General features: G+C 32.5%; 1 protein-coding gene and 1 long non-coding RNA gene across 2 annotated transcripts; both read right to left on the bottom strand.

The window, feature by feature from the left end:
- Positions 1-5,387: 5,387 nt before the first annotated feature.
- Positions 5,388-6,302, bottom strand: LOC133687880 (uncharacterized). Its single transcript, XR_009841055.1, has 2 exons — positions 5,968-6,302; positions 5,388-5,749 (listed from the first exon to the last, which is right to left on the bottom strand). It is a non-coding gene; the product is annotated as an uncharacterized LOC133687880 (long non-coding RNA).
- Positions 6,303-8,123: 1,821 nt separating this feature from the next.
- LOC133688378 (large ribosomal subunit protein eL21z/eL21y-like) lies at positions 8,124-9,760 on the bottom strand. Its single transcript, XM_062107848.1, has 2 exons — positions 9,460-9,760; positions 8,124-8,565 (listed from the first exon to the last, which is right to left on the bottom strand). Exons 1-2 carry the CDS (start codon positions 9,694-9,696, stop codon positions 8,308-8,310), a joined length of 495 nt encoding a protein of 164 aa, XP_061963832.1. The 5' UTR covers positions 9,697-9,760; the 3' UTR covers positions 8,124-8,307.
- Between the last annotated feature and the right edge of the window lie 5,465 nt (positions 9,761-15,225).

Here is a 15,225-nt window from a genome sequence, read left to right on the forward strand (position 1 = left end):
GTCATCAATCAATTTAGTAATGGCTAATGCACCTTGTTAATTGACATCATTGCCTCCCATAACTAGTTTAATATTTTTAGATGTGAAGAAAAAAGATATCATTATATTATTCCAGTGAACAATGCATATGGGTATTTGTGTACAATGTTTTTTCAAGACTAGTTAAGTTCTGTTTTCGAGTTAATTAGTTAATTAAATCTACTTAATAATTTTTCTTATTACATTGGTTATGTGATTCTTCTTATTCATATAAAAGTATTTTCAATTTTTTCATTTCCGGAAGTTCACCCCAAATTTGGATATTATGATATATATAGAAAATGGGTTTTAATTACAGAAAAAAAAAACAGAAGTTTGCAACACCCATGCCACCTTAGTCATTTGCGGAAGTTCACCCCAAATCTGGTAAATACATGGATATTATGATAGATATAGAAAAATATGGGTTTAATTACAGAAAAAATAATAGCAACACCTATGCCACCTTTCCTTTTGTCTTGCATTTTTTATTAATGAATTCACGCTATAAATCCTCATTCTAACCCTATATAAATCCCTATCCAACGAGGTGTGTTCACACTTTCTTGATCAAGAACATAAAGACTTCTAGTGTGTAGAACCTTGCTTATGATGGCTAAGATTTCTCTCACCCTTTTCTTCATCCTTGTCCTCATTTTCTCAGGTGTGTTCAGTTATCCTTTATAATTGTATATTTTCTAGGAAATTCTAGGGTAAACCTTATTTTTTCTCTTATGGATTTGTCAATATTCCATTTCTACCAATATAATTTAAGATTCCTCAGTTATATCTTATTGCCCCTAGAAGGTTTTCCTTTCTTTCTGGGACATATAGAGAACTAATTGAAATTAAAACTAGTTTTTTTTTGCTTATAAATGAAAGAACTTATACGAATCAAACGAGCTCAAACAGGACAAATTGTCCAGAAAGAGAAAAGAACAAAAAAGATTGGGTGAGGGGTTTGTTTGCAAATCTCTTATGATAAACGTAAATCGGCCCATATTTCATAACCCTAGGATTTACTTTCCAAGAAATAACTTTAGAGTAGTATTCCTGCCAATAGAGAATTAATGTAATCATTCCTGGGGCTGATGTATTTCTTGCAGTTACAACAATGGCGCCTCCTGTGAATGCAGCAGTGGTGCCTGGAAAGGAGACAGAACAGAGAAGATGTGAAGAGATTCTGTATAAAAAAGGTTGCACTCTCCTTGATTGCGGCAAGAAGTGCTACGAGAAGTACATGAACAAGGGGGGAAATGGGAAATGCATTTCCAATGCTGAGATGACTCGATATGCTTGCTATTGCTTCTGGAACTGCTAATTGTTAATCTAACAAGTTCTACGTTTTCACTGAAACGAACGAATAATGTACTCGTGATAGGTAGCCCGAAAGCACCAAACCTGCGTTGTCAACTGAATTGCTTCCTATGTGTTTCCTGTTTCTTGAAAATGCTTCTTTGAAATCTTATTATTGCTAGAAATTAAATCTCAATATATTTATTATCTAAGATATGCATCAGTTAATTATATATAAACATGTCTGTAAAAAGTTTAACGTGTGTGTGTCTATATATATATATTTGAAATTCATTTTTCAAATAAAAATCTATTTTTAAACAAACAAACAGGACTTAAATATTCCTTTCCATCATGGGCAGCCAAAAATTAATATAAACTTTATCCAATCTAAGAGGTTAAGTGTTGACATGGCTTAATATGTTAATATGTGGGCAGCACTGGTTAGTAAATGTATATTAAAACCATAGATATAAAACCTCAACCAGTATATGCCTCGGCCCAAAAACAGGATAATGAGTTGGACATTTTATTTCATGTAAATTCAAATTAATTTTTTTAAAAATATGGTTTTAAGATTTTATATAAAAAAATAAAAATATATGAATTTCAATTTATTTTAAAAAAATGATAAACTGAGCTGTAGGTTAACTAAGTGAGTTAACTAGGTTTGACCTAGTTAAATCCTACCTAGTTCAACACAAAACTCGAGCCATGTCTAGGGTAAGTAATTATTTAACCATCTAGGTGGTGGCCTAGTGGTAAAAACTTGAGACCAAGAGGTTTGCTCTCTCTATGGTCTCATGTTCGAGCCCTGTGGTTGCTCATATGATAACAACTAGAGGTTTATATGGTCGTTAACTTCAGGACCCGTGGGATTAGTGGGTTAATTGAGATCCATTTAACTCGCGACTCAGACCGAATAATAAAAAATAAAACAAGTAAATATATATATATATATATATATATAAATAAATAAAAATACATACACATTTTTTTATTATTATATTTTACTTGCACATCTACCAATTATACATGTTTACAAAATACCAAAAATTTAAATTTTAACAATAATTTAAGTAAACACATTAAACATCTAAAAATTATAAAATAAATCTTTCAAAGATTAAAAATAATCTGGAGAAGTTGTTAGGATTCTGAAACAATACTGAAAGATTCTGGGAAGAGAAGAACAATGATGATGTGTGTATACAAGCATCCGTCACTGGTGGCCGTGAATTCCACATGCCACCTTCTAGAAACTGGAAAATCAAATAACATGGAGGATCTCCTTCTTTTCTCTCTTCCTATGCAAGTGGTAATTAAGGACCACCATCACCTGCAAAAAGAAGTAAAGAAAGAGATAACCATCTAGGTGGTGGCCTAGTGGTAAAAAGCTTGGGACTAAGGGGTTTGCTCCCTCTTAGGTCTCAGGTTCAAACCCTATGGCTGCTCATATGATGGCCACTGGAGGCTTACATGGTCGTTAACTTCAGGGCCCGTGGAATTAGTCGAGGTGCGCGCAAGCTGGTCCGGACACCCACGATAATCAAAAAAAAAAAAAGTAAAGAAAGAGATGAAGGAGAGAAGGTGCCCTCTTGGTTGGTATAGGTGTATACCCATCTTTGAAAAAAACAATAATACCCTCACTCCGTTGAGAGCATACTTGGGGAATAAGAGAAAGAGGTAAGTATAAAAGGTAAATACGATAATAAATACACAAAAGATATAATAATAATAATAATAATAATAATAATAATAAGATACTCATATTAGCTTAAGAAAGAGAACTGACTTAATTGTTGGAGAGGTGATCAGAAATCAATTTCCAGTCTGCAGTCTAATCTTGCTTTTACAGGTATACCAACATCAACATCTCAGGCCGAGAATTCTCTAGTTTTCACAGCAAGGCAACAACACAGAGAATAATATTATGGTGCTGTGTGCACTTTCCTTCCTGCCTTTTATTTTCTTGCTTGGTTCTAAGATTAATTTTTTAATTTTTTTTTAGTTTAATGTGGGTGTTCGGGTTAATTTATGCATACCTCGACTAATCCTACAGGCCCTGAAGTTAACAACCATATAAGCTTTTAGTGGCTATCATATAAGTAACCACAGAGCTCGAACCTGAGATCACAGAGAGAGCATATCTTTTAGTTCTAAACTTTTATCACTGGACCACCACCTAGATGATTTGTACGCATTTCCACTAATTTCTTAATTAATGATTGGCAGGAGAGGTGATACGATGCACAAGATTAAACTTGTTTGAAACAAGAATTTCTTTCCTTTTTCAGAATTTAAACAAAATTTCTTCGAAGGTCAACCTTTCCCCGTAATCGTAAACCAACTTCTAGCTAGGCAATTCGCTTAGAATTCTCATTAATTTCCTCGTAACATTGATTACATTTAATCTGACTTGACTGTCTATATATTTTATTAAATCTCATTACTTGATATTTATGAAAATTTGATTTATTGGGTTGATTATTAACATTTTTTTCCATTTTAAGTGACCATGAATGTTTGTAAAGTAATTTATCAATATGTTTATATCATAATTATGTGTGTGATATATATTGCTTCTCCATTATTGGAGTCTTCCACTAACTTATTTATCATTACTAAATTGATTAGTAAAAAATATGTTTTTTTTTTATTTTGATTGCACAACAAAACAACTAAAAATATCATTGGAAATAAAAAAATTTCATGAGCCATGAATTGAGATACAATGTTTGTTTTTTTTTTTGAAAATATATTTTTTCCCCATGTTATCCTAAATCACTTTTTTTTAAAAAAAAATTTAATCCATTTACTTTGTTTTTATTTTATCTAATTGAAATAAAGTCAGCTTATTCAATCCACTCGAGTCTATGACATGAGTATCATATATTTTTTTTTTCTAAACACGCTTGTAGTAGCTAATCATTATTTTTATGCAAAAACAATAGTCCAACCTCGTAGCGAAACGTGAACGCCGAGGCTAGTTTTTATGTGTACTAATTAGAAATATTATATGTGACATGGGACATCTTAGTGAACTATAAGTTAAAAGGGGTGAAATTAAAAAAAAAATCATCATCTAATCTTATGATTACTCGAAATCCTAGTTGGTCTTTAGATGTTCTAGGTAAGAGGTTGATTATATAATAGGAAAGATATGATCACTCTGTTTATCCTACATAAGATAAATTACATTGTTATTTATTTTAAAATGAAATATGTTCATTATGCCTGAGGATTGCATAAACCTAATGTTTTTATTTTAAACTTAAACTAAAAAGTTGTATTGGTTTGGATCCAAAAAGGCATAATCCCCACTTTGATGAAAGTCAATGTTGGACCTGATATAAAAGTGTAGTCATCAATGTAAACATTTGGTAATTAACATCTAAGGATAGAAGTTGAGAACATACCATCTAATTCTAGGTTGAGTTCTTGATATATATGACAACAAATATGCAACATAATAAATAGAAAAATAGAAACAACATAATAAAAGACATGCATATTTATCCACTAATTTCATTACGCGATAATCTTCATCCAATGATAAGAATTGATAATGAATCATTTAATCATAGGTTGAGTTCTCAAATAATAGATAATGAATATTAAAAATATATATATAAAAAGCCATCATAATTTTATAGTATCTATAATTCCTACCTAAACATCTATCAGTTTGGTTAATAGCATCACAACTAAACATCTATGAAGGTACTATATGTGAAATCGAGTTGAACCCCTCCAATGGCATTCTCAAGGCTTGTTATGCAGAGTGCTTGGAAAAACTCAATGGCCATGGGCAATGGGCACACATGGATCCTAAGCTTCTTAGTGTTTGCTTCTATTATTGCCCATGATGTATCTTGTTTCTTCATTAATTTAGTTACATTTTATGAGAGAGACGGAGAGAGAGGGGAGACATGATTAAAAGAGACAAATCACATGACAGTCACGACTTGATTTTAACCCAAGTCATTCTGCGGACTGTCTTCCGAGCCAATTATTGTTGCTTTGTGTAAGACAACACCTATAGATGGCAGTGAATGATAGGAAGAGCAAAATCAAAAAACATTTCGCTGATTTTGTACCAAAATACTGCATCCCTTTACATATGAGTGAAGACTCATCTTATGCCATCATGACGATGCCCTAGATCTAAATGTGTATTTTGTACGTGCCTGAATACAAACTCCGGCATTGTGACACAACAGTATGGGAATGCATTACATTGGAGGTTGCTTGCAATAATATGTGCAAGAACAGTTGGCATTCCTACACTCTCCTACCCCTAGAGGTTCCTGGGAACACTCTTGGTTACATTTCTGCAAGTCACATCTGTTCATGCTTAGCAGCTTGTGGCACGTGTGCTCTGGAATCCTCGCCGCATTGGCCCCATGGATTGCCCTGGCATGGCTAAACCCAGCTGCCAATATGAAAAGAAAAACATTTGAGTGGAACAAAGAAGCATGAATGCCTAACCTCCCAAATGCCATAGGTCCAGCAGTTTATGGCATGTTAACATGATTTGTTGATTTTAACATCTATTTCTGCTTTAATTGGTAGTCTGCCAAACTCGCACACAAGGTAATGGTAAAACATATGTGAAATGATTAATTATTTGCAGGGTGATAAGAGAATAACCTGAGACTAGCAGGAGCAGAAGAGAGAAGAGTGCATAGGATATCCTCATCTTTCAACTTCAGCTTGATCTTGTAGACTCAGCTTCTTCTTGGTTGGAAGAGAGGGGAGAGAATAACCTGAGACTAGCAGGAGCAGAAGAGAGAAGAGTGCATAGGATATCTTCATCTTTCAGCATCAGCTTCAGCTTGATCTTGTAGACTCAGCTTCTTCTTGGTTGGAAGAGAGGGGGGTCCTCAAGCTTAATGTCTTGATTGTATGGTAAGATTCTTTCAACATGAATAAAGGGTTCAAATCATTTCAAATCACCAGCTAGTGAATATTTTCTTCGAGAGAATAATTTGTCTTAGATCCCCAAGTCACTTCTGTAGTGCTCGTGACAGGCTTGCTGTAAAGTACATATTCTTTTCTTTGAAGAGACCATCTTTTTTTTTTTTTTTTTTTTTTGAGAGAGAGAGAGAGAGAGAGAGAGAGGAGGGGTTATTAAGAGTGTGTTTGGTACTGTGTTAGTTGTTGTGGTTGTGGTTTGAAAAAAGTTGTTTTATAAAAAGTATTTTTAGTTAAAGTTGGTTTGAAAAATTAGGTGTTTGGTTAAAACTGTGGTTGAAATTGAGGTTGAAAAAAAAATAATTTAATGTGTTTGGTTAAGAATGCTTTTGAAATTGAGGTTATAAAATAATTATATATATATATATTAATAGTTTTTAATTTAAATATTATATATTTAACTACTGCTATTACATTATGAAATGAATAATACTTAATATAAAATATTTTTTATTGTTCTATTAAACTATCTACAATTCCATCACGTATGAAATACATCCAACAAAGACTACAGTTGCATTGGTTTCGTAAGTACGCAACAACATCAGGTAAAATATTATCAAAAATAAAATTGGGATTGCGATCAAATTCTATAAATATTACATCATCAAACGATCTCCTTCTAATTTATATAGTGTTATTGAATAATGTGAAATACTAGTTTTTCAAATAAAATACAATTAAAAATAAATATTTTTTTTTTACTGGATCAGACCTAATTCAATATATTTTTATAGCTGTGAACCGAGTCTGATATTCACTGTTCACGTGAACAGTAGAGGAACTCTCCACTGTTCACTTAAGTGAACAGTGGAGAGTTTACTCTCTAAGAACGCAGGCAAGAGCTGCGGAGAAGCAGATAAAACTTGCTTCTCATAAACTGAGTTTCGATCTCAGTTTTTAGGTGGGATCCATGTGAAAAAAAAATGTGGTTTACAATAACCAAACACTGATTTTTAATATTTGCTTTCAACCAAACGGGGTCTAAGATGACAACAAATAACAACAGAGGCAAGCATGCCACGGATACAGAGATGTGTCAAAGTTTTATTCAACAGATGTGTCAAAAGAACTACAATTAACTCGCTGACTGCTGCTTCTCATGTAACAATTTTATGCATTCCTAATTTCTAACTCGCAGATTTTCTTTGACATGGATAATTTTTTCGCAAATGAATTTCGATTTACTGGCACAAACTACTACTGGAATTTAGCCAGCTTAGAAACGAAAAAAGGGGACTGCCATGCCTTTCCTCTATCCAGTTTTGCGTGATACATGAAAAATAGTTGCCACCAAGTCCCAACGCACGGTGAAGGCCAAAACAGAGGAAAACAAAGCAAGAGCAAATGCATGGCCGAAAAACTAGCTGTGAACATTAATCATACATTAATGCATAAGGAGCTTCGAAACTAAAATCCTTGACCCGTCAGTTTAATATTAACATTTTGGGAACGCAGTGAAATCCACTTTTCATTAAAAAAAAATATTTTTTAAATATTTTCAGATATTTTGATATACTAATATAAAAAAATAATTTTTTTAAAATACAAAATTATTATTTTGATTCAATTATAGATAAAAAAAAGTTAATAAAAAACTACTTATTTTGATGCAAGATATAAAAAACAAGTTGATGTCAACAGGATGCCAAGAACTTGCCTAGCAGCTGTCGACAGTAAAATAACAAGTTGATGTCGCGAAGGCAAAGAAAAAAGCGAGTGGCTTAGCTGGTAAACATTCAATACTTGAATTATCAGGAATATTTTGAAAAGGCAACCGATGCTTCTTCCAAACAAGCCACCCTAACGAGCAGGAAAATGAAACGCAAAAGTGCAGGGAAAACATTTAATTCGAAAACTACTTTAAATGAATTCCAAATTCCCACAAGTATATTATAATCTTGCTGATCTCTAACAGTGAAATGTAAACTGAAACTGAAAATACCAATGACTCGCCCCAGTCCACAAAGATTGGAGACAGAAACCAAACTGCACGACAAAAAGTTGAGAGGGGACCTAGTAACCGCCCTTGAGATCATTAACAACATCATATGGAATGGGTGTAACAGTTTCCAATGTCGCACCTTCAACCATGAAACCAGGTTTAGGACCCTGTGGCTGCCTCTTTGTGCTGATAACCTCACCTCTGGCCTTAGCCTCTGCCTTCAGTTGATCATTCTTCTTCTTCCTGAGACGAAATTCCTCAGTGCACCTTGAAGGCAGCAAATGCTCCACTCTTACATGGATCCTCTTCCTAATGATTCTGTTACCCACCTGTAAAAATGAAAGGGATTAACATGGAAGCCTTCCATTGCTCAAATTATAGTAAACAGTAAAAAGCATCAATCACTAAAACAACACAAGCAACCATCTCAGAAACAAACAGGCAGGTCAATCCGTTATGGTGACATGCAAAGCACAAAATATGAGGCCACGCTGAGCAATGGTGTGTAATGATGTCAGATGGAAATTCAGTAAAAACCTATTAGACAAAGATATAATAAGGCCGTCTACAGTTCGAGCTAAAAAGAGAACACTCATGTCATGCAACCAATGATACAGGGGCTCATTTGAATATTCAGCAGAAACAAGTCAAAAGAAAAGGTCTAATAAAAAAAAGGACCACGACGAAAGAAAGGACCAACGACAATGAAGGAGGTGTGAGCTCGGTTTGGACCCTTCTTTGATCCACCTTCACGGACAGGGAAGCGAAAGAGCATAGTCCACGTATGGTGGGCGTGGCAGGTTGGTTACCTCAATCTCATACAAAATGGCTAAATTAAACAGTTCAAAAGCTAAGCACAAGCAAAGATGTCTAAGCAGTAATTAAACCAAAAAAGTAAAACCAACCCAGCTAGTTACTTCAGCTTCAAAATTACTGGTTATGAAAATAAGCTCAAATCTCCAAACAAAGTAAAAAAAAAAACCTTATAAGACAACCTCAAATTCATCAATAACAAAAAAAAATCACAAATAGATACCCTCACAACATTTAGATATAAAAAAGAAACCCATGTCAACCACGAAGCAAACTGTCTATACATATCGAACCTATAAGTAAAAGCCTATCATTTTCACACAAACAAATCACCAAACACATAAAGTGCACTAGAAAACTCTTACCAAAAACCCTAAGATACAGTTAAGGATATAAGGAGATTAATATACCTGCTTGTTGATCTCGACGCCGATGGCGCGTTTGGTGACATTCCAGACACGTCCAGTACGTCCATGGTAGAACTTGTGAGGCATACCCTTGTGGACAGCGCCGTTAACCTTGATGTCTACATTGTCTCCAATCTTGTAGGTTCTGAGGTAGGTTGTCAATGGAATGTAACCCTTCTTTCTGAAGGGACGAGCAAAGAGATCTCTTGTGCGAGACCGGAGACCGTGACCAGCCGGCATTCTGTGTCTGTGTCTGTGTCTGTGTCTGTGAGAGAGGGGGCTGGCGAGGTAGGGTGCAAAGAAGGAACTAAAACCCTAGATGGCAATTTATAGGTGGTTTTGGACTACGGTTTGTGTTTGTGGGTATTGGGTTTTGTGGGCCTGTATCTGGTTCGAGGTTTGTGATTGAGTTGGGTCTAATAATGCAGAAATGTGAGTGTTTCTCTTTGGGCATGTGTGTGCTGAGTCTGATGGGATAAAGTGGCTTATAGCTCGGTATCCCTAGTTAAAGCAATTTCAATTTAAAGAATTTTTTCAATTAAATAGAATTTTGATGGGTTCAAAAAGTTAAAAGATTGATCATCAACTAAATCAAATGATTTAAGGTTAATTTTAATTTAATTTTTCTAAAATCCAGTCCAGATTAGGGATCGAGTCAATAAAATATTAGGTTTAAGAAACTCTAGACTCTTTCATAAGCAAATAAAACTTAAGTAAATATTTTTTTTTCTATTTTTTTTAAATCAAAACTTCATATTAAAAAAAGAATATTCTATTTTCTTATTAAGAAAAACCCATCTAGGGTTGGAAACTTATGATCATGAAAACCGATATATATAATTATTATTGGCATTTTATGGCGTAATTGTCGAGAACCGAGCTTGAAATATGCGCTTACCATACGAGACAAGTAATGAAAATGGAAAATTCTTTTCACTACGGCTTATGGACCACCTTCACATGTAGTATAATCTGCGCTACGCTTCAAATTAATTCAATTTTTTCTTGAAACTAAAAGAAAATTCAGATGTTGTTTTTTTTGAAAAAAAAACTTCTATGAGATTTGTTTTGATGTGATCCAGTTAATTTTGTAGGTTCAAAAGTAATCTAGATAATCTTTAAAAACATATTTTGACTCATTTTTTCTCTCCAAAATAACATCTATTTTTAATATTAAAATAACAATATAATTAATTGACAAGAGTTAACCCAGTTTAACATGTTAAAATCATGACCCAGGTTATGAGACTATAATAACTCTATAGAAAAAAAATCAAAATAAATTATAAAACCTTATTCACAATCAACCCAATATTAAAAGATGAAATAAAAAAAAATCAACTAAAAAAAATGACTTAAGTTAACTTGTCAAACTTATGACCCGTGTTATAAGACCAAGATAACCCCATATAAAGAAAATTGAAAAAAATACAAAATCTAATTCTTAATCAGCACAATATTGAATGTTGAGATTAAAAAAAGAAATAAATTAAAAAAACAAACATAAAAAATAACTCAAGTCAATCCGTCAAACTCATGACCTAAATCTTGAAACTAAGATAACCTCATAGAAAGAAAAAAAAAAGCAACTTGATTTAACCTGGATTAACCTATCAAATTCACGACTCTGGTTATGAGACTCAAATTAATAGAGAGAAAATTAAAATAAATATTGAAACTCAATCCCTAATCGCCCTATCAGATCTAATGTTGAACGATGATTTTTTTTAAAAAATTTAATTAAAAACATAACATAAGAAATGAGTCAAGTTAACCCCCGTTAACCTACTAAGTATTATTTCAAGTTATGAGAACAAAATAACCTAATAAAAAGCAAACAAAAAAATCATGAAGTATAATTCTCAATCAAACACAATATTAAATGATGAAATTCAAAAAAAAAAAACTAAGTCAATTGGGTTAGTCTGTCAAACCCGTGACCTGAGTCATGAGATGAGAACAACCCAATAAAAAACAAATCCAATGTTGAAAGATCAATGACCTAGGTCATGAGATCAAGATAATCTCTTGGAAAGAAAATTGAAAAATGACCAGATTTAACCGAGGTTAAAATATCAAAACCTACAACCTTAATCATGAGATCAATATATCCCCAATATAAATAAAATCAAAATAAATTATGAAATTCAATTCTCAATCGATTCAATTTTGAATGATGAAATTATAAAAAAAATTCAATACAAAAAGGATATAAAAAACAACTTAACTCAACTCAGGTTAACTTGTCAAATACTATTCTTGGGTATTGAGGCCGAAATAACCTAAATTCAATATTAAGGGATAAAATTAAAAAAAATTAAAAAAGGAAAAATAACTTTAGTCAATCGGGTTAACCCACTAAACCTATGATTTATGTCATAAGAGTGAGATAGTCCAATAAAAAAATTAATATTATAGGATAAAATTATATAAAAAAAACATTGATTGAAAAAAAATCAAAGAAAAAAAATGAATAATACTATGTAAGGAGAGAAATACATTGACAACCCGTCTTTTAGTTTTTTCGTTAATTTGAAAATTAAGCCAAATCAAGATTTATTAGAATAACTTCTAGTGATCAAGGAGATGGTGCACGATGCTTTTCACATGAAAATGCTATTATATATATCACATGAAAATGCAACATATTAAAATCATAAAAAACATATAAAAATATTAATTTAATATTTTTTTTCAAATAAAAATACTTTTAAAAAGCATCTAAAAATAAAAATAAAAACTGTGTTAAACACCTTGGAATAACTTCGTGCCTAGATTTTTTTTCCTAAATGGGTTTATTAACATTAACATTAACAATTAACAAAAACAATAATTTAATATACTGTGTACTACAGTGCATTCCAATTTCTTTTAGTTGACATGGCTGTTTCGTTAAAGAACCAATTCAACTAAAAAACTTAAAGTTTTAGATGTGGTTTCAAGATATGATTTATAATATATCTCATAATTTCAAGTGAAAGCTTTTTGGGCTTGAAACTTGTACAATCCACATTACTTTGTATTATTTATTTTTTATCAAATAAATAGAGATTATAAAATTTAAATTCATGATCGCATGATCATTAAAATTCTAATATTATATTAAAAAATTATTTTAACCTAAAAACTTAAATTTTTAAATAAAATCTTAAAATATAATTTATATTATTTTTTAATATATTCTTCATTCGTATTTGTTTTGTTGATTTTTTCTCGGCAGGTCATATGTTTCAACTCAACTTTTTTATTTCTAAAAAAAAAGAAAACCACCAAATCGACATAAGAAAAAAAGAGAGAGAGAGAGAGAAGGGAGGGCATCAGAGAAGAAAACGTAATCTTCTCTTTCATTTTGTACGAAAATAAGTTAAATTGAAATGATTACAGCTTTCAATACAACTTCTTTCCCAAAAAAAGGAAGAGAAGTGAGGGAAGCACCAAGAATGCGAAAGAAGAGAGAGAGAGAGACACCAAGTAGACAGAACAAAAAACAAGAGAGGAATCGAAGATTGCATGTACTATTTTGGTGAGGTGTTAGTAAAAAAAAGGTAGAAATGCAAGCCACCGGTGGAGCTACAGTGACGGGTTCTTTTGCAAGTCAACCTTTCCAATAAAAAGGTATGGGGTCTTTGGTTTCCACATCAAGTTAAGGTTAACTCAGTGAAGCCATGCAGGGCTTCTTCCCTTGAATGAAGCTACCTCCCTTTTCTATCTCTGTGCCTATCCCTGAAACTGGAGGTTACTGTAAAATCTTTTGTTCTCTTTTTTTTATCATTGTCTTGCTCATCTCTTGGAGTCACAATGAGTGAATATAAACCGTATTTGCTGTGATTCTATTGAAAGGGTTGGCTTTTTAAGAAAAAAATTTGTGCTTTGTTAATATATTTTAGCTCTATTTGAAATGGTATCATAGAGTGTCTAGGTTTTAAGGGCTATCAATTTTCAACTAGAATATGCCAGTTATTTATTTAACTGTTTGGTTGGCTTTATATATATAACGAGAATGACAAATACAATGATATATAACATGATTCTAGGTTGGATCTGTTGGAGATGAGTGGTGAGACTGACTCTTTGTGAATAGAATTTCATGTCAGGATTGTCTAACTGACAGAAGAAGCTTCAAGGATTATGGACTCAGTGAAGCTGATCCTGAAGGGCGTGAAATTATAAATAAGGAAAAGGATGAGCATATCCAAAGTCAAGCCCAGTTCTCTATGGTGTGGCATAAGGTGTTGGCTGTATATGTATCGAAAAGGCTAGCATGTCATGCATTAGTTCTTTGTCCTGAATGTTGTAACATCCTTTATGACCATCGAATGTTCAATCAACTTTTTGCAGAATTTTCTATGACAAAACAACACTAGAAAATTGTCATGGCAAGTATTTGGTGTTGAATCAGCTACTTTATGCCTCCATGGGATTGCTGAAGATGAGGAAATAATGCGGAATGCATTTAAGATTGCAGGTGTGCTCAATATATGCTTTGTCACACACTGACTCAACATGCATGTCTACTTTGTCTATCACTTCTATTGTCTGCTATGGGAATTTATTTCTGTTGGCTGAGAAAGATGTACAGAAGCATCGAGTGTTTTATGCACTCTATGATGAACTTTCACGAATTCATCATTTATTCAATGCATGGTCATCTGATCAAATGGATTTTGAACTTATGTGCTTGAACTTCATTAGCATTCTTTTTTAGCTAAGCCAATGCGGTTAAGTTATTTTTCATATTTGAAAACTTTTTGCTTCTTGTTTATTTTTCCTCGACTCCTCATATTCAACTTGCAGAACCACTGGTTTACGTGTTTGGTGCCAATTACAGGAAAGGACAAGGTTTGGTGCCTTTATCCCAACAAGAATGAAGCAACAATATCAGTGCAGGATGCTGTTTGTCAGGAAATTTTAACTGATCTAGAATGCATCGCAACCATGGTACTCTTCTCTCACAGTTGTAGTGCAATTGTCGTTTAATTTTAGCAGATTCTAAAAATACAAAATCATGGTGTTGAGTTTGAAACTCTTACACTAGGCACCCTACTGCTAACCTTTCATGGTGAGCAGAGAGGGGGGTATTTGTTTGGTTTGTTAGGAGGAATTTTGAAGATGCATTCGCGGGTTTTCAAACACTTTACAATATTGTAATAAAAGTTATGTTATGATGGTATTTGTGATGAATCTTAAAAATCATGTGAAGGGAAAGAAAATGTGTTAAACTTTTAATGTCCGATCCTGTATTATGGTTATCTAAGGTTATATGCACTGTTTATTTTTCTTCTTAAACTTTTATATGTTATATGATTTCATAGTCAACTGAGTTAATTTATCAAATTAATGAAACAAGTTATAAAATTGAAATAACCTTACTAAAAGTAAATTAAAAAAATTATAGAGTCAAATCCCTAATAAATCTAACGTTGAAAGAAGGAGTTGAAATTAAAAAATCAATTAAAAGACACAAAAAACAACTTGAGTTAATCTGAGTTAATATGTCAAACTCATAACCCGAGTCATGAGATGAAGATAACCTCATAGAAAAAAACTAAAATGAATTACGAAATCTAATTCTCAATCAACCCAAAGTTGAAGGATGAAATTAAGAAAAAAATCAATTAGAAAAAAGAAAAAAAATCAAGTTAACCGAGTTAATTAACCTGCTAAACATGTGTAGTTCAGGTCATAAGACTAAAATAACCTCATAAAAGTAAATTGAAATAAATAATGAGGCATGTTCAATAAACCTAATAAAAAAATCACACACTATTA

This window comes from Populus nigra, chromosome 3, assembly GCF_951802175.1.
Source record: "Populus nigra chromosome 3, ddPopNigr1.1, whole genome shotgun sequence".
In the NCBI taxonomy this organism is placed as follows: Eukaryota; Viridiplantae; Streptophyta; class Magnoliopsida; order Malpighiales; family Salicaceae; genus Populus; species Populus nigra.

What these genes read in the sequence shown, in the direction of transcription:
- LOC133688378 (XM_062107848.1), bottom strand. Translation starts at nt 9,696, where the DNA reads ATGCCGGCTGGTCACGGTCTCCGGTCTCGCACAAGAGATCTCTTTGCT. An exon ending in GCGTCGAGATCAACAAGCAG is followed by an intron (nt 8,566 to 9,459) that starts GTATATTAATCT and finishes TCATTTTTACAG; the next exon opens with GTGGGTAACAGAATCATTAG.